This window comes from Gossypium hirsutum, chromosome A11 (genome assembly GCF_007990345.1).
Source record: "Gossypium hirsutum isolate 1008001.06 chromosome A11, Gossypium_hirsutum_v2.1, whole genome shotgun sequence".
In the NCBI taxonomy this organism is placed as follows: domain Eukaryota; kingdom Viridiplantae; phylum Streptophyta; class Magnoliopsida; order Malvales; family Malvaceae; genus Gossypium; species Gossypium hirsutum.
The window spans coordinates 40867390-40893444 of NC_053434.1; the positions used below are offsets into that span (position 1 = coordinate 40867390).

The window sequence follows — 26055 nt, forward strand, 5'->3', positions numbered from 1 at the left end:
AGTAACAGGTACCTTCTTTTTACGAACAATAACTTTATTAGCATCTAGCATTGTAACACCCCTTACCCATACCCGAGACCAGGACAAGGTACGAGGCGTTACCAAGCATGTACTCGAACATTTTCAGGAAATACGGGTTATAAAATTTCGTTCTAGTTTGAAACCAATCCAATAATATCTTGGTGTTACTGTTATGGGTCTATGCAGCCCAAGTCATACATTAAAAAGGGTTTAGGACCAAACTGGAACTTAGGAAAATTTTGAGGAAAATCCTAGGTTAGTGTCTCAGACGCCGGTGTGGAGACATAGCACATGCCCGTGTGCTTTGGCACACGCCCGTGTCCCCTACCCGTATGGAATTAGTTGAATTTATTTTCTACTTCGAACCTATAGGGGTTTTCACACGGCTAAGCACACGCCCGTGTGGTCGCCCGTGTCCAAAAACTCGAGCATTCTATTTATGACATCAGCTTGCATTTAGGGGTATACGGCCAAGACACATGCCCGTGTTTAGGCTGTGTCCTCCACACGGTTGAGACACACGGCTATGTCTCTACCCATGTGTTTACTACCATGCATTCTGACTTAAAATTTTAGATGCAGGGGACACATGGTTATGCCACACGCCCATGGGGTGGTGCGTGTGTCACACACGCCTGTGTGTCTACCCGTGTGGACCATGTTAGGCTATTTTCCAAGCCTTTGGTCACCCTCTAACATATGTTCTCACTTATAGGTTTCCATAATATATAGCCAGGCCTAATCATACTCTCAAACGACCTCGATAAACCTTATTGCATGTAAACCAAATTTCATCGGTCTTACACATGCTAGGTTATTTCTCTTGTATCAAGAATGTCTATACCTTATAACACATTCAAGATTGGCTCATTATTATAACTCATTTCCAATTATGGTCTAGCCATCCCATGTGATTCGGTCATGTTACATGTGTATCTACTTGTGATACGCCATGTTCATTCATCTCAATAACATTAGAACACAAATATGCACAACTATGTAGGTCATACCTTATAACAAAATAAGCCAAATCCTATGGCCATATGCATGTGGACATGTACACCTTACAAGCCTTCATATTGGCAAATCAAATGACACATATTACAAAATTAACAAAAGCCCTATACATGCCATTTAACAAAATAAGAGTATCTATATACCAAAGCTAGACAAAATGACAGTGTGTTGACTCTCCAATCATCTTCCAATCTTCTTGAGTCCACGAGCTCTGTAAGACAGGGAAAAGAGAAGGGTAAGCATTTACATGCTTAGTAAGCCTGAATAACTTACCAATTTGTTTAGCATCCAACCATATTAAGTAAATAAACCAACAAGTATGGAATGGTTTCCCTATCACATGCACTTCATCAACAAGTTAGTCACATAACATTACACCATGTAACTTATCTAAGATGAACTCATCATTCAATGTTTTCCTTATTGTATCACATATTAATCCCGTTGAGTTACTCAGAAAATCTCGATGGATTATCCATTTACCGTCGAGTCATAAGAGTGATCATCTCATGTATGCACTCCAGCGAACCTCACATCTTACGGCAGGATTACTAGTCCAGGCTAAATCACCTGTAAGGTAAACTCATAAGGTGATGTCGGCATTACCAGTCCAGGCTAAATCCCTTATAGTGACAAACACCTTTAATGAGTTTGGATCTAAATTACCAGCCAGGCTAAATTCAGACCCTAATCGGATTACCCCTCCAGGCTAAATCCACAATGCGCACATATTCTTCAGGAGGCTCAATCACTCAAGGAACACCCATCCAGGCTAGATCTTTTCTACATTTGAGATCAATGGATTACCCATTTGGGCTAAATCCTTTCTACAACACATGCAAGTTCTCAAGTCACATGTAAATCATGGTTTACCCAACGGACTTCCTTTTTAACCTCAACCGGGACATTTATCATAATGTCATTGTTAATAACATATTTGATGGACTTTCATGTCATCATTAAAGACAATATTCATACATTCATAAAACATGCAATTAGATATATTATGAATTTACTTTAAGTTATTTGAACTTACCTGGTATTCGTCTCGGTCTCGCGTTTCGATTATTTCGAAACCTTTCGTTTTCCTCGATCGATCTCTAGAATTTGTTCCTCGGGGTCTATAACAATAAAAATGAATCATCAATTCCTACATTATTCTTTTTGAGCCTAAATTTCACCCCTGGACAAAATGGCCGTTTTGCCCCTAACCTTTCACATTATTTACGATTTAGTCCCCAGGCTCATATAATGAAATGTATGAATTTTCTACATTACCCAAGCCCAGCCAAATGTTCTTTCCTCTTATGGTAGCCCACATTTCTCCATTATTTCACATTTTCACCACATATTTTACACCTTTTGCAAAAAGGTCCTTTTAGGGGTTTTTCATGAAAATTACCTAGAAAAAGATGTTTAACACACATCCAACTATCATATTCCTCTATAAAACATCAAGAAATAAACATGTCACACATGGGTCATTTTGCAAACGTGAACCTTAACTTAAAATATGGGTAGAAATGGAGAGAGTAAGCTACCGAGATTTCAAAAATGCGAAGAACATTAAAAACGGGGCTTGGGAGTACTTAGTATTGAGCTTGAAAATGTTGGAAACCCTAGCTATGGAGGGTTTGAGAAATTCGACTGGATGAGGAAGAAGAATGGCTGATTTTTGCCTTCATTTTCCCATTTTATTTCATTAATTAGCCAAATGACCAAAATTCCCTTAAAATTTTATCCGTACATGCCCATTTTTGTCCAAAACTTAGAAATTGGGAAAATTTAGAAATTGGGAAAATTTCTCTTTAAGACCTTTTAATTAATAATCTAAAATTGCTTCTAGAATCCAAGTTTTACAATTTATTCAATTTGGTCCTTATTTTCCAATTGGACACCTTACTCATAAAATTTCTTCACGAAACTTTAACACATGCATATTGTCCTATTCTAGACTCAAAATAATCATAAAATAAATATTTCAAAGTTGGATTTATGGTCCCAAAACTACTGTTTCGACTAGGCCCTATTTTGGGATGTTACAAACATGGTCAAATTGACATAGAACTTTCGCACTAAATCCTCGTCAGGCATTGATCATGCATTACAAAATTGCTCTAAATTTAAAGCACCAATCATTTTTCAAAGTGAAAATGGCATGATCATCTTGTTATTACTCTCCAAATTGAACCTTTTTTTCGGTATCATAGGCTAATTTTTGAAGATAGAATTAAATATTTCCCTTGCTTCTTCATCTTTAATCATAATTCAATTTTCGATAGAATTTCTAGAAAAACTACTTCTTTTGAGAGACATGGTAACTTTTCCCCAAAAAAATGAGAGAAATTTTGGCAAAGGAAGAAGAAGGAATCGACAATGTGAAAGATTACAATGGTGATGGAATTGCAACGAGGACAATGTTGCGACAATAATGGTATTGCGGTAGTAACAAGGTTGCTCTAATGATGATGTTGTTGTGGCAATAGGAGGGTTTTGCAAAAAAAAAAAAAACTGGGGAGATATTTCGAGATTTGAGGCCGACAGTAAAGAGAAGAAAAGTAGGTGGCTAGAGTTTAAGCTAATTGCTTGAATGGTGTGAAAAATATGATGATAGAGAGGGTTTATATAGTAGTAAATTAGGGTGAGTTTGTAGCAAAAATTAACTAAAAAGGATGCTTGGGTGACAAGGTAAATAGGGAAGGAAAATGGTGAAAAAAATAGGGTTTTGGAGAACCCTTTGGACGACAATGATGGGTAATTTCCTCATCTTCACTGTTTTAGGCCTCGAGTCCAAACTGCAATTATTTGTTGTACTGAAAAATACTTGGGTCAAATTGACCCTCTTATTAAGCATAAACAAATAAATTAAAATTAAAAAATTCTTTCAGATTACTTAGAAATTTCTTCTTAGAAAATGTAATTAAATTAATATCCCAAGAAATGTTGGAGGGGTCACAAATAGTCCCGCTTAAATTTCAATCTCCTTAGACAGATTTAATTTAATGTACTGATTCAAGAAAAATAATTTCTAAGTATGCCATTTATTAAAAATAAAAATATTAAAAATCAAGGGTCTATTAAATTGAACGAGGTTTCAATTCGTTCACTTTCACCATCCCAATAGTGTTTGAGATGCTGGCCATTAACTTTAATATACCTCCATTATTGTCGTGCAATTCTACAGCTCCATATGGATAAACTTTGTAGATGGTATAAGGTTCTTTTCATCAGGATTTGACCTTTCTCGAAAATAACCTTAGCCTTGAATTAAACAACAACACTTTTTGACTTTCTTTGAATTCACGAGGTTGCATCCAACTGTCATGCCATCTCTTAGTCTTTTTTTTATACATCTTGGCATTCTCGTATGAAAATAACATCAACTCTTCAAGCTCATCAACTTGTAACATCCTTCTCTCATCGTCTTGTTTAAGATCCAAATTTAATTATTTCAAAGCCTAATGAGCTTTATTCTCCAAATCAAGCGGGCAAATGACACACCTTTTTGAAGACTAACGGATAAGGATGCATTCCTAATGGTGTCTTAGAAGCAGTTTGAAAGGCTTATAGAGCACCATCAAGCTTTTGAGACCAACATTTTCTATTAGGTCGCACTATCTTCTCAAGGATTTCTTTGATCTCACAATTTACCCATTCAACTTACCCATTTGACTGTGGACGATAGCTAGTGGCAATCTTGTGTTTCACGTTGTACTTGTCAAGCAACCATTTAAGCCATTTATTTACAAAATGAGATCCTCCATTGCTAATTATAGCTCTAGGAGTCCCAAACCGTGTAAATACATACTTATGTAGGAATCGCGTGACATCCTTAGTATCATTCGTTGGGTAAGCTTTACCTTTAACCCACTTGGATACGTAATCCACAACTATTAAGATATACATGTTACCATAAGAAAAAGGAAACAGGCCTAGAAAATCAATGCCCCATGCGTCAAATAACTCTACCTCTAAAATGTTTGTCAATGGCATCTCGTTCCTCCTTGATATGTTTCTGGTCCTTTTGCATCTATCACAATTTTGCACATATGCATACGGCATACGCATCCTTAAACACTATAGGCCAAAAGAATCTTGCTTGTATGATATTCGCTACAGTGTGAGAACCATCAAAGTGTCCCCCACTTGGAGATAAATGACAATGATACAAGATCTCATCAATTTCACTCCAGGCTACTCACTTGCTGATTATGTTATTTAGACAATGTGCAGATAAATAATTATTGGTATGTCATTTCTTGAGGAATTATTCCACATGCTAAATAATTTGCATAATCAGCAAACCATGGTATTTCATGAATTAGACTTACCTCGAATATATACTTATCTGGAAAATTCTCATTCATTGGAACTAATGAATGAGTTACCTCATTTTGTTCCACCTCGACAGATGATTAGCTACTTGACTTTAAACACCTTTTCTATCTTGGATCTCAAGGCTAAATTCTTGGAGTAAAAGTATTCATCGAATCAGCTTCGATTTAGCATCTTTCTTTGTGAGTAAGTATTTAATGGTCGCCTAATCGGTAAATAATGTGACTTTCATACCTATAAGATATGAACAGAACTTGTCAAAAGAAAAAATTATAACAAAGAGTTCTTTTTCAGTTACGGTGTAATTAAGCTAGGCTTTTGTCAAAGTTTTGCTTTCATAGTAGATAGGATGAAACAATTTGTTTCTTCTTTGACCCATCACAGCTCCAACAGTAAAATCGCTTGTATCACACATCAACACAAATGGTGAGTTCCAATTAGGTGTAAAAATTATTGGGGCTAACATTAACCGACTTTTTAGCTCTTCAAAAGCTTCCAAACATGCTTTGTTAAACTCAAAAATTGTATCTTTTTCTAATAAGTCACATAACCACTTGGAAATTTTTGAAAAATCTTTAATAAACCTTCAGTAAAAACCAGCCTAGCCTAAGAAACTTTTAACTCCTTTCACACTAATTGGTGTTGGTAACTTTTCAATTACATCCACCTTCACTTTATCAACTTCGATCCCGTTTCTGGAAAATTTTTTGTCCTAAGACAATCTCTTTTTAACCATAAAATGACATTTCTCCCAGTTAAGGACAAGATTTGTCTCTTTGCATATCTTCATTATCTTAGCCAAATTACTCAAACAAACATCGTAAGTATTACCAAAAACAAAAAAAAAATCATCCATGAAAACATCAACAAAATTTTCTACCATATCAGTAAATATTTCCATCATGCATTGCTGAAATGTGGCAGGTGTATTACATAACTTGAAAGGCATTCGCCTAAAAAAAATGTATCGTACAGGCAAGTAAAAGTAGTTTTGTGTTGGTCTTCCGAGGCTACAACTCTTTGGTTATATCCCGAATATCCATTTAAGATATAGTAATATCCATTTAATCCATAAAAGGTAACAGAAAATGATCCTTTCGAGTGGCTTTGTTTAATATTCTGTAGTCTATACAGATTCTCCAACTCGTGACCGTTCTCAACTTGTGTTCATTCTCAACAATCGTGGTTCTACCTTTTTTTGGTACACACTGTACCGGACTTACCCATGTACTATCTAAGATAGGGTAGATAATTCCCGCATCTAACCATTTGATAACTTCCTTTCAAACTACATTTTTCATTATATGTTTAAGTCTCCTTTTCCCATCAATTCTACCTCTTTCACAATCTTCTAAGATAATCTTATGCATATAGAAAGACGAGCTTATTCCTCGAATATTAGCTATGGTATAACCAATCACCTTTTTAAATTTCTTTAAAACTTCGATCAACTGCTCCTCTTGGTGTTCTATTAGTTTTGCTGAAACAATCACCGACAAAGTAGAATAGCCACCCAAATAAACATATTTCAAATGACAAGGAAGTACCTTAAGTCCAAGTTTGAGTGGTCCTTGATTGACAATTTCGATTGCATGTATTCCCAAGCTTCCAAATTTAATGGTTTAAGCTGAGTTAGTTGAACATAATTCCTTAGATTGGCTTCCATCAAAGCCATTCATTACTTTCTTCATTTTCCAATGGCTCAGACCCTAAAGTGTTCTACAATGGGTCCTTCACAAAATTATTCTCCCATTCTATAGAAACTAAGGTTTATAACTCTTCTATCACTAAACATTCCTTCTCGAATCGAGAAACTTCATTGCTCTAAGAACATTAAATGTTACTTGATCATCTTGAACTCTCATGGTGAGTTCCCCTTTTTGCACGTCTATTAACGTTCTTCTCGTAGCTAGGAAAGGTCTCCCCAGGATGATCGACAATTCCTTATCTTCTTCAAAATCTAAGACAACGAAATCAGCAGGAAAAATAAACTCATCTACCCTTACCAAAACATCCTCAATCTTTCCTTCTAAGTATGCTAAAGATCGATCCGTCAGTTGAAGTGTCATAGTCATAGGTCTTACTTCACTTATTCCCAACAGCTTGAAAATAGATTTGGGCTTCAAGTTGATGCTTGCTCCTAAGTTCCATAAAGCTTTACCATAGTAAGGTTCTCCAATATTACAGGGTATAGTAAAGCTTCTGGGGTCCTTCAGTTTTGGAGGTAGCTTATTCTGTAAGAATACACTACACTCCTTCGTTAGTGCTACCGTTTCATACTCACTAAGCCTCTTATTCTTAGACAAGATGTCCTTCATGAACTTGACATAATTGGGAATTTTTTTAAAACCTCCACCAACGGGATATTGATGTGAAGTTTCTCTAGAACATCCAAAAAATTATTGAATTGTACCTTCTATTTCTGCTTGTTCAGTTGAAATTTTTGAGGATATGGAGGTGTTAGAACTTTGGGTTGGCCTGGATAACTTTTTTAAGGAGATAAATCTACATTTAAAAAAGATGTTAACTTATCCAAATTTACTAGTTTAGATTTTACCTCATCAAACTTTATAGGTTTTGGCTCTTCTGGTGTAGGAAATTCAACTGTTAGTTGACTTTCCTCCTTCTCAATAGGCTCATCTTCAACAATTGCTTCTTGGGTTTCAAAGTCTTACCATTTCGTAAAGCAACTACCTTGCAATGTTCCTTATCTTAAATTTTCTGTATCACTCGACAAGGCTTCTTGTGGTCTATTACGAAGTTCTGTAGCTAATTGACCCATTTGGTTCTCCAAATTTTTTTAGTGTTGCTACTTAGCTTTGGACTAAAGCATCATTCTTCTCCATGTACGTCTTCAACAAGTTCTCCAAACTATTAGATGACTCAGCTAGTGGTGGTTTTGGAGCTTTTTGATTAAACCATTGGAATTGATTTAGTCTATGTTGCATGTAGGAGTTGTTCAGTCCATTTCCTTGGTTACTCCAACAAAAGTTTGGATGGTTTCTCCATGAAGGGTTATAGAATTTGGATTGTGGTCCTTGTCCACTTCTATTCTGGTGTTGATTCCCTACGTAATAAACTAACTTGGGATTTGATGGACAATTCTTGAAAGAATGGCCGTCCCTAAAATATATGCAAGAAATAACCTCAAATTGACTATATGGTTGGAAGTAATAGGATTAAAACCGCTAGTAGTAAACTGTTTCAACATTAAAGAAATAGTAGTAAACAGCACCATTCGCAAAATATCTACCACCAACCTTGTGTGTACGTTGAGACCATTATAAAATTTCTCTAGCTAGATGCAATATGGAATCCCATGGTGAGGCCATCTATGTACTAACTCCTTAAATCTTTCTCACGCCTTGTATAGGGACTCGTAATCCAATTGTTGAAAAGTGGTGATCTCATTCCGCAACTTAGCATTTTTTCTAGATGGGAAATATTTTATCAGAAAGTGTCCAGCCAATTCTTTCCAAGTTGATATTGAATGTGGTGGCAATGAATTAATCCATTCTCATGATCAATATCGTAACGAGTATGGAAACAACTTCAATCTCAATGCATCTTCAGTTACACCGGCTATCTTAAATGAATCGCTCACCTCCATGAATAATCGAAGGTAAAGATGTGGATCTTCTGTGGGCATCCCACTAAATTGGCTCATGGTCTAAAGCATATTAAAATTATAGACTTCAATTCAAATTGTGGTGTCTCATTCTTTGGTCTCCTAATTCTCAAATTTAACTCATTAAAAAGGGGCACAGCATACTATCTTATAGCACGATCCCTCTCATCAGTAATAAGGATTGGATTGTAAAAATTAGCAGTTCCATTTCCTTGAACACCATTTTGATTTCCAAAGTTTATTTCGGCTTGTCTTTGGGCTAATCTTTTGTATCTTCTTCATCTAAATGTCTGCTTGATTTCAGGTCTATAAGTAATAAATCGATGATCTAATCTATGCTCATAAACACCTAAAAAATAAATCAAAAAATAAAGAATAAAAAAGAATTAATAAGTAAATTTAGAAGTTAAAATAAAAATAAAATAAAACCAATTTGTAAAGAATAATTTCAAAAAAATGATTAAGGCAACAGTTCTCGACAATGGTGCCAAAAACTTGTAATGCATGGTTTGTGCAAGTGTACACAGTCGTTCCAAATAATAAGTAAGTAAAAGAGTTATCGTCTCGAAAAGGACTGTGTATGTTAATCAATTAATTGTAAAATTAAAGTTCACAAATTGGTGATAAAACCACAATATTTTGAGTGATGAGTGTAAAGAATAATTAACTAGATGCAAGATGATCCCTAATGCAATTTAACCTAAATGCAATGTATGCAATAGAATGAATGAGATGGGTTTAGCAGAAAAATCACAAATTTTAACAAGAATAACATGCAAATGCTAGAATAGTCACATTATTCAACTTAGTTCATTTTTATCATGCTTACAATGTTCCAGAAAAATAATCCAAGGCAACTCAATCTTTCATGAGTTTGAAAGCAAAATTAAGTCCTTTAGGAATCTTTTACATAGAAAAACATGTATTTTACTAATCATATTCAACTAAGGGTTTCTTAGAATTCATGTGAAATAATTTAATCACATAAACCTAAAAACTATGCAAAATAATACGAGTTATTATGAACCTTCAATTTAGTCAGGTTAGGATTTAAATTAAGCATGGACTTTTCAATTAATGTGTCCATTAGTCGTTGTCTGGTTAGGATCATTCAACTAATTCTAATGCATTCAATCACGTATGAATGAAATACATACTTGAGTTTAATTGAAAACATGAACGATTAAGGCACAGAACATCATAAACACAATTTAAATGAACTTTAATGCAACCATTCTAGCTAAACAAATTTAAGCTACCATTGCTGATGGCAAGATAACAAAACACATTGCAAACATGATTAAAAGTAAACAAGGATAAGGATAAACCTTGATTGTTTCGACAATTTTACAGAATTTGATCAAAGTGGTTTCCTCCAATCATTGTGTTGCCCCTTTGCAAGTTACTTCTCAAGGTGGCCGACCAAGAGAATATCTTCTCAAGGTTTTGCTGGTTAAGGAAGAAGGGGATTATGAATGCTTATGTATGGGAAGAAAGGAAACAAACAAAAGAATGAAATGAAAAATGATCTGGAATAAGGTAATTGAGGGATGATTGAAATGAAGAATAGAGATGGGTATTTATAGAGAAGGATGGTAGGTGTGTTTACTAAAAATAACATGACAAATCCCTTAAGTTTCTCTTTCCCATGGCCAACCGTAAATTGTGGAGAAGGGAGTCGTTTGGTTGCTTGATTCATGCATAATATCATGTTTGAATCAAGTAATGGGTAGACGATTTCTCAGGCAAAGTTGGTGTACTATTTTTTGATTTATTTGCAAGTGTAAGGACCTTCAGTAAATCTCCCAAAAGTGAATTTTTGAGCAGTCCAAATGCCTTCGCCAAATTGAGCTTATTGTCTCTTGTTTGGACGGTTTGGTGACCCAATTGTTTACCAGACTTGTCCGTCAATTGACCCTTCTTTAATTGGATCAAATCAACTCTTTTAACTGATTTTTCATGTGTTTGTCATCCATGTAGAGTGAAATGGGCATGTCCATGCAGCTTTAATTTAAAAATAAACCATGCATAATTTCCTTAGTCCAACTGTATTAAAAATAATGTCAAGATCAATATGTAGCATAAAATAATTAAGTTATCTAAAATTTTAATGCAGAATAGCATAAAATCACAATCTTCATTAAATCATGCTCATTATTGAAATATAAATAAAATTTTCCCAATTAGTAATCAAACACTCGGGATTAATATTATTTTTAAGTAAAAAAAGTGTCATAAACTACTAAAAATCCTATATAAATTAAAGTTTATACACTCCTAAACTTAATTTCATTGCTCGTCCCGAGTAATATAAAGCAAAAATTTAGATAAGACAATCTTGCAATAGGCTTAAATAGAATCCTTAAGTAGAATCAACTTTTGCACATACACATACATCAACAAAATCATGCTCACAAACTCTTTTATTGATAAGTTGATCATATGCAAACCTTTACACATAAACATACATCAACAAAATCATGCACCTAAAATGACTTATAAAACAAGCCAAAACATTACCTATTCCTTAAGTGCCAAGCCAAACCAAAATCAACCATTGATTCCTTCAAAACACATTTAAACAAAGCTTAAAACATACCAGAACATTCAACCTAAGTGCCTAACCAATATGCCCTCATTGGCACTGCATTTCATACACCAAACTAATTCACATTCAAAGATTACAAGTCCTTACCTTATACACATGTCAAACATACCAATTCGTCTATTCAATTCACATTCAGTTCTACCATATCTCAACCACTTTCAAGAAGCATAAGCCAAATAACCAAATACATATATATATATGGACATATTCAAGCCAAAATCAAAGATATATACACAAGTATGCTTAATCAAAATTTAAACAACATCCTTATATCAAAAGAACTTAAAAGCTCCTAGTACATGTCATTTATAACCCAACATAAAAATGACCAAACTTCTACTGAGTTGAAGAGAAAATAATGTGTGCTCTGACTTGAACTTCCAATTGATCAACATTTTTGATGATCTACAGGAAAATAAAGCAACTAACGTAAGAAACTAGTGCTTAGTAAGCTCGCATAAGTCATAAACATAAATTTATGAAATTGGCTCAATTTATACAATTCATGCATAATTTCATTAATAAGCTCATGAGTTCATTCAATTCCTATACACATAACAAATCTCACAAGTTAGTGAGTTCACATATATAAGAACTTGAAACCATATCATATCATATCATATAATGTTCATAAATAACAATTACAATTTAATCATCCATCTCATGTCTATAATATGTGACACATTCCATTCAATGCTTCATATCATGTAGCCATTTCATAAATATCCCTTTCATAAGTCAATTTACATATATTCATTTCATATAACTCATTTGTATATCATTTATTACCCGATGAACCACAGTGATATAACAATGGATACACAGGAAAATGCTCACACGAGCTGTAATTGTAAATGCTCACACGAATTGTGAAATGGGCCTACTCACACAAGATATTGGTCGGGATGTTAGGCTACACAATGTTGCTCACACAAGCTATGGAGAATTCACAACAAATGCAGGACCTCAGCCATCGATAGGACATCAAAGACCAACACTCGAGACTGTAATAACTCCTAATGACATGTCATTTGTATCCTAAGCACTCATAAGGTTCAAACGGACCATATATTATCCAAATCATGTAATCATTTACATAATAGTTCATCACCATTACTATACCATGCAATTTTCTCATTTTCAATCATAATATTCATTTTAACTAACATTTTAATTTAATCCAAACCATCAATTTATATTTATCAATCAATTTAAGCTATACATATCACAAATGTTAATAAAAAAATTTATCCAAAATAGCAATTAACAACTTAATCAATATATGAACTTACCTAGACAAAAACAGTTGTGAATACAACTGCGTTGACTAATCCATTAATTTAGTTTTTTCACGATTCAAGTCTGATTGATTTGTTTCTTGATCTAAATAATATTTTTCATTCGACCAATCCAATTAAACATATCAAATAATTAAAATTAAGCTTATAACCCTTTTTAATATAAATTTATAAAATTACCCCTAACATTTTACTCTTTATATAATTTAGTCCCTAAACCCAAAACTTATGAATTAATCACATTTAAGCAAAACCCAATCTAGCTGATTTCTATATAGTCCCTATTCGGCCCACATTTATTAATTTTCACAAGAATTTCATGTAATTTTACTATTTTAACAACTTGGTCCCTAAACATTAAAATTACTAAAAGCTACTTTACAAAATAGTCCTATTTAAAAATTAAGCTTAATAATCTACCATTAAAATTCAAAAACACTTCAAACTCATCAATGGCATAATATAAAACATTTAACAGTTTAACAAATTAAAACCCAAGTTATAACAGCCAGATTTTGGGCCCAGTCGAAACAGTGGTTTTAAGACCTCCAATCCAAAGTCAGAGAAAGTATTTTATTATTATTTTGGATTATAGCATGTTTAATTAGTGCATGAAAAATTTGGTGAAGAAATTTTAGCATTTGGGAGCCTAATTGTGAAAAAAGGGTTAAATCGCATAAAGTGCAAAAGTCTTAATTTGATAGCTAAGGGTGTTAAAATACCATGCATCATAATTAGGGGTCTTTAAAGGGAAAATAGACCCTATAATAGTGCTTGGCCATCCATGATACAAGAAAGTCAAAATTAGGTGAGATTTTGGTAACCTATTTTGACTAGTAATAATATTGAAATAAAACAAAAAAGGCTTCATCTTTTTATTTTTTCTTCTTCACCGATTTTTAGCATCAAAAAGAGGGCTAGAGAGTTCAAAATATCATTCATTAATATCTCTTGCTAGTAAGTCATTTAAAAGGTTATTCTTGATGATTTTTGTATTTTTGGACCCCTTGTAACATGAGCATTCTAATAAGGGGACTATTTTGCAAAATGGTTGAAAGTCTAGGGTTCTACCATGAGAGCTTTCATGGTGTTTTCTAAAATTTTATGGAATACTATGAGTTATGGGTGTGTAATAAACAACTTTTGTGAAGCAGTTTTCATGGAAACCCTAACTAGGGACCATTTTGCATAAGTTGAAAATTAGATGATAAATGTGAGAAATAATGGAAATTTTTGGTTGTTATGACAGTAAAAAGGGGTCAGCTAGGCTTAGGATATGAAGAGATTCGATAAAAATTGATTTTCGGACCTAGGGGTAAAATGGTCATTTTGCCTAATTTTTAAATTATTGAGTACCTAGATTAATAAAATGATTAAATTTGTGAATTTTTATCATTATAGGTCAAGAATTAAAAAATTCGAGCCTAGACCGAGGAAGATCAAAACAAGTGGACTAAACCAAGCTAGTCGTCTACATTTTGTAATTCGAGGTAAGTTGTATGTAAATAATACAACTACATTGTTATTATATGTGTTTGAATTGATATAACAAAAATTGCTTGTCTGTGGAAATGATTCTGTATGATGAATATTGAGATAGTAGAACTCCCGTTTGAACCTTAGGAAATAAATCAGATATTCATGCCATGAAATTCGAGTTATTTGTGTGCTAATGCAAGACATGTCTGGGACATGCATTGGCCACATTATGAGGCCAATGTAAGACCATGCCTGGGACATGGCATCGGTATTGAGATGAGAGCCAGTGTAAGACATGTCTGGGACATGCATCGCCCTCGAGATGTAAGCCAGTGTAAGACATGTCTGGGACATGCATCGGCTACAAAAGGTGTCAGTGTAAGACAATGTTTGGGACATGGCATCGACACGGATATGTGAGAGCTAGTGTAAGACCATGTTTGGGATATGGCATCAGCCTCGATTTTGATAGTCAGTTTAAGACCATGTCTGGGACATGGCATCAGCATTATACCCTATGTTTGAGGCTTAGTGAATATTCGATAGTATTACAAATGGCTCAACGGTGAGAGTTACAATTTAAGTTATACGCGAAAAGTATAACCATGTTGAGTAACATTCCGAAATAGGGCCTAGTCAAAATAGTGGTTTCGAGACCATAAATCTGACGTTAAAATAATTATTTCATGATCATTATGAGGTGTAGGATATGAAAATATGCATGTCTTAAAGTTTCAAGAAGAAATTCTATGTGTAAGGTGTCTAATTGGAAATTAAGGACCAAATTGAATAAGTTGCAAAACTTGGGTTCTAGAAGCAATTTGTATGAAACTGCTTTGGAATGTTAATTAGAGGACCTTAAAGAGTAATTTGCCCAATTTCTAAGTTTTTGGACAAAAATAGGCACGAATGGAAAATTTGGAAAGATTAGTAAGGAATGGCATTTTGGTCATTTGGTTAATTAATGAAATAAAAAGGGAAAATCAAGCAAAAATTCACTCATCTACTTCTCCATGCTGTCGAAATTGAAGGAGTCTCCATAGCTAGGGTTTTCCAACATTTCAAGCTCAATAGTAAGTGCTTATTAGCCCCGTTTTTAACATTATTCGTATTTTTGAGATTCTCGTAACATGTTCTTTTTATTTCTACCCATATTTCAAGCTAGGGTTTATGTTCAAAAATTTACCCATGCATGAGATGTTTTTGTTTTGATGACTTGTGGAGGAATATGAGAGTTTAAAGGATAGTAAACAACTTTTACTAAGTAGTTTTTCATGTAAATGACTTAAGGTACCATTTTGTAGAAGTTCTGAAAATGGGTAGAAAAATGTGGAATGAAAGAAAATGTGGGCTGCTATAGGAAAGAAAATTATTTGGTTAGGCTTGGGTAATTTAGAAATTTCATGCATTGCTACGAGCTTTAGGACTAAATTGTAAAAGTGTGAAAGGTTAGGGGCAAATTGTTCATTTTGCCCGGGGTGAGTCTTAAGTCGAAAATGAATAATATAAGGTATTAATAATATATGTTTACTGATATAGACCCCAAGGAACAAATTCTGGAGGTCGACCATGAAAAACGAAAGGTTTTGGAATAACCGAGACAGGAATCCGAAACGACTACCAAGTAAGTTCGTATAACCCGAAGTAAACTCTTAATGTACTTAAATATGTATGTTTTTTAATGTACGAAAATTTAGATATTCATTGCATAAAAATCCATGAAATGTGGTGGTGTAATTAAAAAGGATGATAAATGTCCCGGTTGAAATAGAAAGGGAAATCCGATGGTTAAATTATGGCTTACATGACATGAGATACTGCATGTGTTGCACAAAAGGATTTAGCCTAGACAGGTAATCCGATAATCTAAAAATAGAAAGGATCTAGCCCGGACGAGTGTTTCTTGAGTGATTGAGCCTCTCGAAGAATATGGGTGCAATAAAGATTCAGCTCGGACGGGTAATCCGATTGAGAACTGAATTTAGCTTAGACTGGCAATTCAGGTCCAAGCTTATGAGAGCAATTGTCTTAAAAAGGGATTTAGTCTGGACTGGTAATCCCGATATTGCTCTATGAGTTATTACTACGGGGGATTTAACCTAGACTGGTAATCTCGCCGTAAGAAGTAAGGTTCGCGGGAGTGCATTCTTGAGATGATCACTTGTTTCACTTGACAGTTATTGGGCTATCCATTGAGATTTTTGAGAAATTCAACGGGATTAACATGAGAAATAAAGAATGCAAATACTGAATTTATGAGCTCATCTAAGACTAATGACATGATGTCTTGTTATGAGACTAACTTGATGATTGAGTGCATGTGATAGGGAAACTATTTCAAGCTTGTTGGAATTATTGCCTAAATATGGTTGTATGCTAAGTAACGAGTAAGTTTGTTATATGTGTCATTTGGCTAGCCAATGTAAGGGTTTAAATGGTATACTTATTCTTTTGTTTATAGCCATGAGATGTAGCTCATATTGATGTAGGTTGTAAACCTACTAATGATGCATGTTTATGTTTAAATTATTCATAAGATATGGTGACGAGGTTTATCATGAATGAATGCTTGAAATGAGACCTAATAATTTGAGGGTGGACATAGCATATAATGGTATATAGTTATAATATTGCCTAAGTGTAAAATGTAAAATGTGCTATGTTAATCCCTAATTCGAAAAGGACAATCTAGCATGTACTAAACTGATGAGATGAGGTTAACATGAATGAGTTATGCCAAGTTTGTTTAATAGTATAATTAGGTCATAGTAAATACCATTGAAGTCTTTAAGTGTGTATGGATGATATAGGGTTAACAAATGCTTGGAAAATAGCCCTAAAAAGGTCCACACAGGTAGACACAGGGGCATGTGTCTAAGCCGTGTGTGACAACAGTCAGCCCAATGGGCATGTTGTTGGCCATGTGTCCCCGGCTTTTAAAATCTTATGTCAGTTTGCATGGTAGTAAACACACAGGCAGAGACACGACTGTGTGTCTCAACCGTGTGGAGGACACGACCTAGAACATGGGCGTGTTCCTTGGCCGTGTGGATGACGTCAAAAATAAAATGTTCAGGTTTTTGGGCACGAGCAACGACACATGTGACAGCCTTAAAGTGACCCTAGTCGGAAAGCGATTTCGGGACCGCTAAACCGAGTCACCAAATTATTTGAATATGATATTTATTGTCTAAAATATGTGAATATGAATGTGTGAAAGTTTTAAGCTTCGATTTAGTAAATTGCATGTGAATTTAGTCAATAGGACTTATGTGTGACACTTTTGAAATGTGGTAGGTCAAAACCTAAGGATCTATTAGTGCATGTAATAAAAAGGGTGTACTTGCATGTCAATTTCCCCCCTAATTAGTAGTGGCCAGCCATGACAAATAGGGTGGACAAAGTGTGATGGGCAAAACATGTCATAAACATGTTATGTTGGTGTTTCATGGGAGGAATGATAAAATAAGGAGCATGGTAATAAAATAATGGAAGGGAAAATGATGAAAACAAAGAAAAAAAGTGTCCATCCTTTTACATTTTTTTGGCCGAAAGTTCTAAGGAGGAAGGAAGAAGGAAGGTGCTCTCTTGCTTCATGTTCGGCTTGGAAGAGGATTAGGAAGAGGTTCGGCCATACTTGTATCTAGGTTAAGGTATGTTGATGTTGTTCCATGAGATTCATGCATGCTTTTAGTTGTTAGCTTGAGTTCTACCTAGCCCATGGTTCAAATCTTTGTTATGTCATGGAGATGATATTCGGCTAAGGTGGATTGGTGTTGATGTCATTTGCATGCTAAAAGTGAAGCTTTGTAAGGATACATGTGAGGGTGGACTGATGACTTTTGAATTTTTTTAGCATTTTTGAGTTAGACATTAAGTTATTTGTTTAACCATGACCAAAATTGAAATGGTATGGTGTTTTGATGCATTCGGCCATGGTAGGAAGTAGAAGAGAAATATGGTTGTTGTTCACGTTGTTTGGATGAGAAATGGTAGTAAGGTGAAGTGCAATTGTTAGTGTTTGATTTACTAGTGTATATAGTTGTACTAGCCGAGTTTTGAAATTGAAAAAGGGCTTGAGCACCATGTGTGGTATTGAGATTGTTTGAGTAAATTCATAGTCATTTATATGATGAATTCGGGTGTAGATATACATACTTGAATAAGATGCACGCATGAATGAATAGATGGATTAGTGTTGCATGTGTTCGGTTATAGGTAAGCATGATGATGAATCTATCTTGACTTGGATAATCGGCTTAAGGAGAAATTGCTAAAGTGCTTAGTAATTGATATTAGGTTAATGATGTGTGTTTTCGGTCATAAAGGTGCACATGAGGAAATGTTAGATTAATTGTATTAAATTGCTCAATGTGATTAAAAATGCGTATGACCATTTTGTATTTGAGCTAAAGGTGGACATATGACCTATCAAACTCCTTGTCATATTCGGCCATAAGCTAGCATAATGAGACTTTAATAAGTTAAATTTGTTTGAATTAGCGCAAGAGCTTAGAGGACCAAAGTTGGATAAGGGAAAGGAAAAAGTGATCGAATAGCCGCCGAAATCGTTCGACAACATCCGAGGTAAGTTTTCGAGTAATGAAACTTAGATTATGATTCGATTAGATTATGTTATAAGCAAATCAAAATCATGCCCTTTGTATGTAGCTTTTAAGCTGAAAATGTTAATGCTTAATACGTGACTTGTGTTTGAACTCTAATTATGAAAATGAGATATAAATGTGTCATGATTTATTGATACGTGTGTGAATATTCGGATGATAACCGGGCTAAGTCCCGAAGGCATTTGCGCTAGTGACTAGTTCCGGGCTAAGTCCCGAAGGCATTTGTGCGAGTTACTATATCCGGGCTAAGTCCCGAAGGCATTTGTGCGAGTTACTACATCCGGGCTATGTCCCGAAGGCATTCGAGCGAGTAGCTATATCCGGTTAAATCCCGAAGGTACCTGGCTTGGGAATGAGCGATCTTGCTGTAATAATTTCAATTAATACGCTCGTAAAATCCCAGCGATGAGGTATGTTTCGTATATGCATTGAATTGGTTGATTCCTTACAAATAGTATTCGCTCAATCGATAAATGAGCTACCGGCCTTTGGCTAAATTGATCTTTTGTGTATGAATATAAGGGTCAGTAATGTGAAGTAAGTATGATATTGAGAATTTGTGCATATGAAATTATCCGTTTAGCCATACGAATGTTATACTTTAGTTGTGTCTAATTTCATGGCTCAAAACTTACTAAGCATTAAATGCTTACTCCGTTTCTTTGATTCTCTGTTTTATAGATTTTGGTTCGTCAGCTATCGGACTCGGGATTGTCGAAGTCGAAGTCGTCCACACTATCAAAGCCCCTTTTGGTACACTTTTGGTTGAACTTTGAAATGGCCTGTATAGGACTACCCTTTTTGATGTCGGTCATGTACCTTTCGGTATTGTACAAATTTGGATAGCCATGCGAAAATGGCTTATATATATTTTTGAGCATAATGTTATAATCATTTTGTATGTATATGGTTATTGAGAGGTGTGGATATGCTTGGCAATGATTGGCCATTGGAATGGTTAATCACGATCATACTTTGTGCTATATATGCTAAAGGGTTAGTTGAATCATGGAAACTATGTAATAGGTAAAGTCTACCTTAAAGGCAGATGCTGACAGCAGTAGTGGTGTGAATTTGAAAAATCACTAAAAATAGTAGGAATGGAATTAAATAGTGAATAAATTATGTAATCGAACCTTGATGAATCTACTTCCATATGGAAGAAACGAAATGGTCATATGAGTCGAATTTTAAGAGGTATTTAAGTTTTCGTGGGACAGGGCCAGAGTAATTTCTGGATCTCCTGATCTGACTTTGGAAATTCATTATAAATTAACCAGAGATAATTAGAAGTCATTCCATATATTTATAAATTCCTTTTTGAGTCTAGTTTCATTAGAAACAAACGGCATAAGTATTGAAGCCCTGTATAAGGAGTTATCTAAGTTGCAATGCAGGAAGGTCAGTGTAGTCGAACCCTGTAATAGGGGAGACTTTAACTAATAAACTGTACTAATTGGCTTGACCAAAAATTCTAGAAAATATTTTTTGGATGGATATATGAGTCTAGTTTCAGGGAACAATTACGAAACTGATGTTCGAGGTTTGGAACTCAAGATATGATTTTTAAGGTGACAGTGACGCAGTTAGCCAGCTGTCTGGAAATTTTTTTTAAAATGGACTGTGAACATACATGAATTATGTCTGTTAGCACCTCGTGGTCGTTTCCGACTACGGTCTCGGGTACGGGGTGTTACAATTTTATTGGTATCAGAGCTACGGTTTAGTCGATTCTAGGACTACCGTAATACGTTTGGGTCTAGCTATACATGCCATTATGTGATTATTTGATAGTGTGGTGATTTCTAACAATTGAAAATGTGTTTATTTATAGTAATGGATCCCGATCCCGACCGAGTGGTAGCTGATGATCTTGAGAGTGTAGCGCCTGCTCCCGCACAAGGGACAACGCCGGCGGACTCTCAACCTATTGCTAGTAATCCGAATGATGAGGCTAGACAAGCTTTTTATAGCGTGATGAATGATTGGTTCAACCAATACATTCGAACTAATACGGCTGTTCCACAACCTCCATTCCCGACTAATGCCACCCCCGCACCTACAATACTTCCGGCAACTGACCAAATAAGGTCAAATAAGCCCCCAGTTGACAGAATCTGAAAACACGGGGCTACTAAATTTAAGGCTACGGATAGCGATGATGCCGAGCAAGCTGAATTTTGGTTGGACAACACTATTCGGGTACTCGATAAGCTATCTTGCACACCCGATGAGTGCCTAAAGTGTACTATCTCCTTGCTATGTGATTCTGCCTACTATTGGTGGAATACGTTGACTTCTGTTGTGCCCAGAGAGCAAGTAACTTGGGAGTTTTTCCAAACCGAGTTTCGAAAAAAGTATATCAGTTAGAGATTTATGGATCAAAAACGGAAGGAATTTCTTGAACTTAAACAAGGTTCCATGTCGGTTACTGACTATGAACGAAAATTTGTGAGGCTTAGCCGATACGCACGAGAATGCATTTCCTCAGAAGCCGTAATGTGTAAACATTTCGAGGATGGGCTGAATGATGATATAAAGCTATATGTTGGCATCTTGGAAATCCGAGAATTTGTGGTACTTGTCGAGTGAGCTTGCAAAGCCGAGGAGCTCAGTATGGAGAAAAGAAAAGCTGATATGGGAGCAAAGGAGTTTCGTAAGAGGTCTTCGGGGAGGCCCTTTCAACAATCATCGAAAAAGTTTAGAGATGATTTGGGCCGATCTAGAGACACTTCAGGTTTTTCTAGACGAGACCGTGATCGACCCCCTGTGAGTGCACGAGTCATTTCGATCGCCAGTGTTGGAAATGACCGTCGAGACAGAACGGAGTGTCAGTATTGTGGTAAATGGCACTCGGGGAGTTGTAGATTCCATGACCGCTCCTGTTACAAGTGCGGGTCAGCTGACCACTTTATTAGAGATTGCCCGAGATTGTCTGAACACAACGTAAATCAGAGTGGGAAGCCTGGTGCTACTACTGTTCAGGGTAGACCATCTAGGAATACGGGCAATGCTAGTGGTGGTCAGAGAGGATCTAGAGATGCTACAACCAGATCTGAGGCTCGTGCTCCTGCTAGAGCTTACGCTATACGCGCACGCGAAGATGCTTCCTCGCCAGATGTTATTACCGGTACTTTTACTCTCTTTGATACTAATGTGATTGCTTTGATTGACCCTGGTTCTACTCATTCTTATATATGTGAAACCTTAGCATCCAGTAAGACTCTACCTGTTGAGTCTACTGAGTTTGTAATTCGGGTGTCAAATCCTTTGGGTCGTTACGTGCTTGTCGAAAAAGTGTGCAAGAAATGTCCCCTAGTAATTCAAGGTTCCTGTTTTCCAGCCGATTTGATGCTTTTACCGTTTGACGAGTTTGATGTTATCCTCGGTATGGATTGGTTGACCGTACATGATGCAATTGTAAATTGTAAAAGAAAAACCATCGATTTGAGGTGTGTAAATAACGAGATAATCCGAGTTGAGTCTACTGACTTGAATAGGTTGCCAGCTGTAATATCATCAATGTTGGCTCAGAAATATGTAAGAAAAGGGTGTGAAGCATACCTTGCGTATGTACTTGATGAAAAAGAGTTAGAAAAGAAGCCTGAATCTGTGCTAGTGGTTTGTGAATACCCGGATGTTTTTCCCGAAGAATTACCAGGTTTACCACCTGTTCGGGAGGTAGAGTTTGGCATCGAGCTTGTACCTGGGACTACACCGATTTCGATAGCTCCGTATCGTATGGCACCAACGGAATTAAAGGAATTGAAAGCTCAGTTGCAAGAGTTGACGGATAGAGGTTTCGTTCGACCAAGTTTCTCACCTTGGGGTGCACCAGTATTGTTTGTGAAAAAGAAAGACGGAACCATGAGGTTTTGCATCGACTATCGTCAGCTGAATAAGGTGACAATAAAGAATAAATATCCGATGCCGCGCATTGATGATTTGTTTGATCAACTAAAGAGAGCCTCAGTGTTTTCAAAGATAGACTTGAGATCGGGTTATTATCAGTTGCGAATTCGAAATTCGGATATACCCAAAATTGCTTTCAGAACGAGATACAGTCACTACGAATTCTTAGTGATGCCGTTTGGGCTCACTAATGCCCCTGCGGTATTTATGGATTTGATGAATCAAATTTTCAGACCGTATTTGGATCGGTTTGTAGTTGTGTTTATCGATGATATTTTGGTCTATTCGAGAAATGAAACCGGTCATGCTGAACACCTGGGATTAGTGTTGCAAATTTTACGGGATAAGCAGTTATATGCTAAGTTCAGTAAGTGTGAGTTCTGGTTAAGAGAGGTCAGCTTCTTGGGTCATGTGGTATCTGCATTAGGTATTCGAGTTGATCTGAACAAAATTTCGGCCATACTTAACTGGAAGCCTCCGAGAAATATTACTGAGGTTCGGAGCTTTTTGGGACTTGCCGGTTACTACCGACGGTTTGTAAAAGGTTTCTCGATGATAGCCACACCAATGACGAAGCTACTTCAAAAAGATGTTAAGTTCAAATGGACGGAAAAATGTCAGAAAAGTTTTGATCAATTGAAAACTTATTTGACTGAAGCTCCAATTCTAGTGCAGCCCGAATCAGGCAAAGAGTTTGTCATTTATAGTGATGCCTCCCTAGTTGGGTTGGGTTGCGTATTGATGCAAGAAGGTCGAGTTGTGGCCTATGCGTCGAGACAATTGAAGCCACACGAGAAAAATTATCAGACCCATGATCTCAAACTAGCTGCCATCGTGTTCGCCTTGAAAATATGGCGACATTATTTATTTGGTGAGAAGTGCCATGTATATTCGGATCACAAAAGTCTCAAATATTTGATGACTCAACGAGACTTGAATCTGCGACAAAGGCGTTGGCTTGAGTTGTTGAAAGATTATGAGCTTGTCATTGATTATCACCCGGGAAAGGCTAATGTGGTTACGGATGCCTTAAGCCGGAAATCACTGTTTGCTTTATGAGCGATGAATGCACACTTGTCTGTTCTACCCGACAATGTGTTAGTAGCTAAATTAAACGCCAAACCATTATTGATTCATCAAATTCGTGAAGCTCAGAAAGTCGATGATGAATTGGTTGCAAAATGGGCCGAATGTGTTCCGAATATGGAATCAGAGTTTCAAATTGATGATGACGATTGTTTGAGGTTCAGAAGTCGTTTGTGTGTTCCAAGAAATTCAGAACTCATTTCGATGATTCTGAACGAAGCTCATTGTAGCCGAATGTCAATTCACCTGGGGAGTACGAAAATGTACAACGATCTGAGACGTCAATTTTGGTGGCATGGTATGAAACGAGACATTTTTTATTTTGTTTCGAAGTGTTTAATATGTCAGCAAGTGAAGGTGGAACATCAACTGCCAACGGGTTTACTTCAGCCGATCATGATACCTGAATGGAAATGGGATCGAGTCACGATGGATTTTGTATCTGGGTTGCGAGTATCGGCACGTAAGAAAGATGCGATTTGGGTTGTTGTTGATAGACTGACTAAGTCGGCTCACTTCATCCCCGTACGTACGGATTTTTCATTGGATAAACTTGCTAAATTGTATGTTTCTCAGATTGTGAGATTACACGGGGTACCTATCTCTATCGTATCGGATAGAGATCTGAGATTCACCTCGCGATTTTGGAAGAAATTGCAAGAAGCCTTGGGTACCAAGTTGAATTTTAGCACCGCTTTTCATCCCCAAACCGATGGTCAATCCGAGCGGATAATTCAGATACTCGAGGATATGTTGAGATGCTGCATCCTTGAGTTTAGTGGTTCATGGGAACGGTATCTACCTTTGATTGAGTTTGCTTACAACAATAGTTTTTAGTCAAGCATTAAGATGGCGCCTTACGAGGATTTGTACGGTCGAAAATGCCGTACGCCATTGTTTTGGACCGAGCTCAATAAAAGTAAAATTTTCGGAGATGATTTGATTAAAGATGCTGAACAGAAAGTAAAAGTAATCCGTGAAAGTCTGAAGGCAGCCACAGATCGTCAGAAATCGTATGCGGGTTTGAAACGAAAAGACATTGAATATCAGGTGGGAGATAAAGTGTTTCTTAAAGTTTCGCCTTGGAAAAAGATACTCAGATTTGGCCGTAAGGGCAAGTTGAGTCCGAGATTCATTGGGCCGTACGAAATCTCCGAACGAGTTGGTCCAGTTGCGTATAGATTGATTTTGCCCCCTGAACTTGAAAAGATTCACGACGTCTTTCATGTTTCGATGCTTCGACGTTACAGATCTGATCCTTCGCACATAATAAGTCCCTCCGAGGTTGAAATTCAAGCCGATATGAGTTATGAAGAAGAACCAATTCGTATCCTAGCTCGTGAAGTGAAAGAGTTGCGAAACAAAAAGGTTCCTTTAGTAAAAGTGTTATGGCTCAAACACGGGATGGAAGAAGCTACTTGGGAACCCGAGAACGCCATGAAAGAACGATACCCAAACCTATTTACCGGTAAGATTTTCGGGGACGAAAATTTCTTAAGTGGGGGAGAGTTGTGACAGCCTTAAAGTGACCCTAGTCGGAAAGCGGTTTCGGGACCGCTAAACCGAGTCACCAAATTATTTGAATATGATATTTATTGTCTAAAATATATGAATATGAATGTGTGAAAGTTTTAAGATTCGATTTAGTAAATTGCATGTGAATTTAGTCAATAGGACTTATGTGTGACACTTTTGAAATGTGGTAGGTCAAAACCTAAGGATCTATTAGTGCATGTTCAATTTCCCCCCTAATTAGTAGTGGCCGGCCATGAGAAATAGGGTGGACAAAGTGTGATGGGCAAAACATGTCATAAACATGTTATGTTGGTGTTTCATGGGAGGAATGATAAAATAAGGATCATGGTAATAAAATAATGGAAGGGAAAATGATGAAAACAAAGAAAAAAAAAGTGTCCATCCTTTTACATTTTTTTGGCCGAAAGTTCTAAGGAGGAAGGAAGAAGGAAGGTGCTCTCTTGCTTCATGTTCGGCTTGAAAGAGGATTAGGAAGAGGTTCGGCCATACTTGTATCTAGGTTAAGGT

The 26055-nt window shown here is 36.1% G+C and overlaps 1 protein-coding gene and 1 non-coding gene across 2 annotated transcripts; one reads left to right on the forward strand and one right to left on the reverse strand.

Annotated features, from left to right (window-relative positions):
* Positions 1 to 7160: 7160 nt before the first annotated feature.
* On the reverse strand, positions 7161 to 7691 carry LOC121210006 (uncharacterized). Its single transcript, XM_041082066.1, has one exon. It carries the CDS (start codon positions 7689 to 7691, stop codon positions 7161 to 7163), a length of 531 nt encoding a protein of 176 aa, XP_040938000.1.
* A 996-nt stretch (positions 7692 to 8687) lies between these two features.
* On the forward strand, positions 8688 to 8794 carry LOC121210178 (small nucleolar RNA R71). The gene has a single exon (XR_005905306.1). It is a non-coding gene; the product is annotated as a small nucleolar RNA R71 (small nucleolar RNA).
* The last annotated feature ends 17261 nt before the right edge of the window (positions 8795 to 26055 follow it).

Bases quoted from the DNA above. Each gene is read 5' to 3' on its own strand.
- LOC121210006 (XM_041082066.1), bottom strand. From the start codon at position 7,691: ATGAAGGACATCTTGTCTAAGAATAAGAGGCTTAGTGAGTATGAAACG.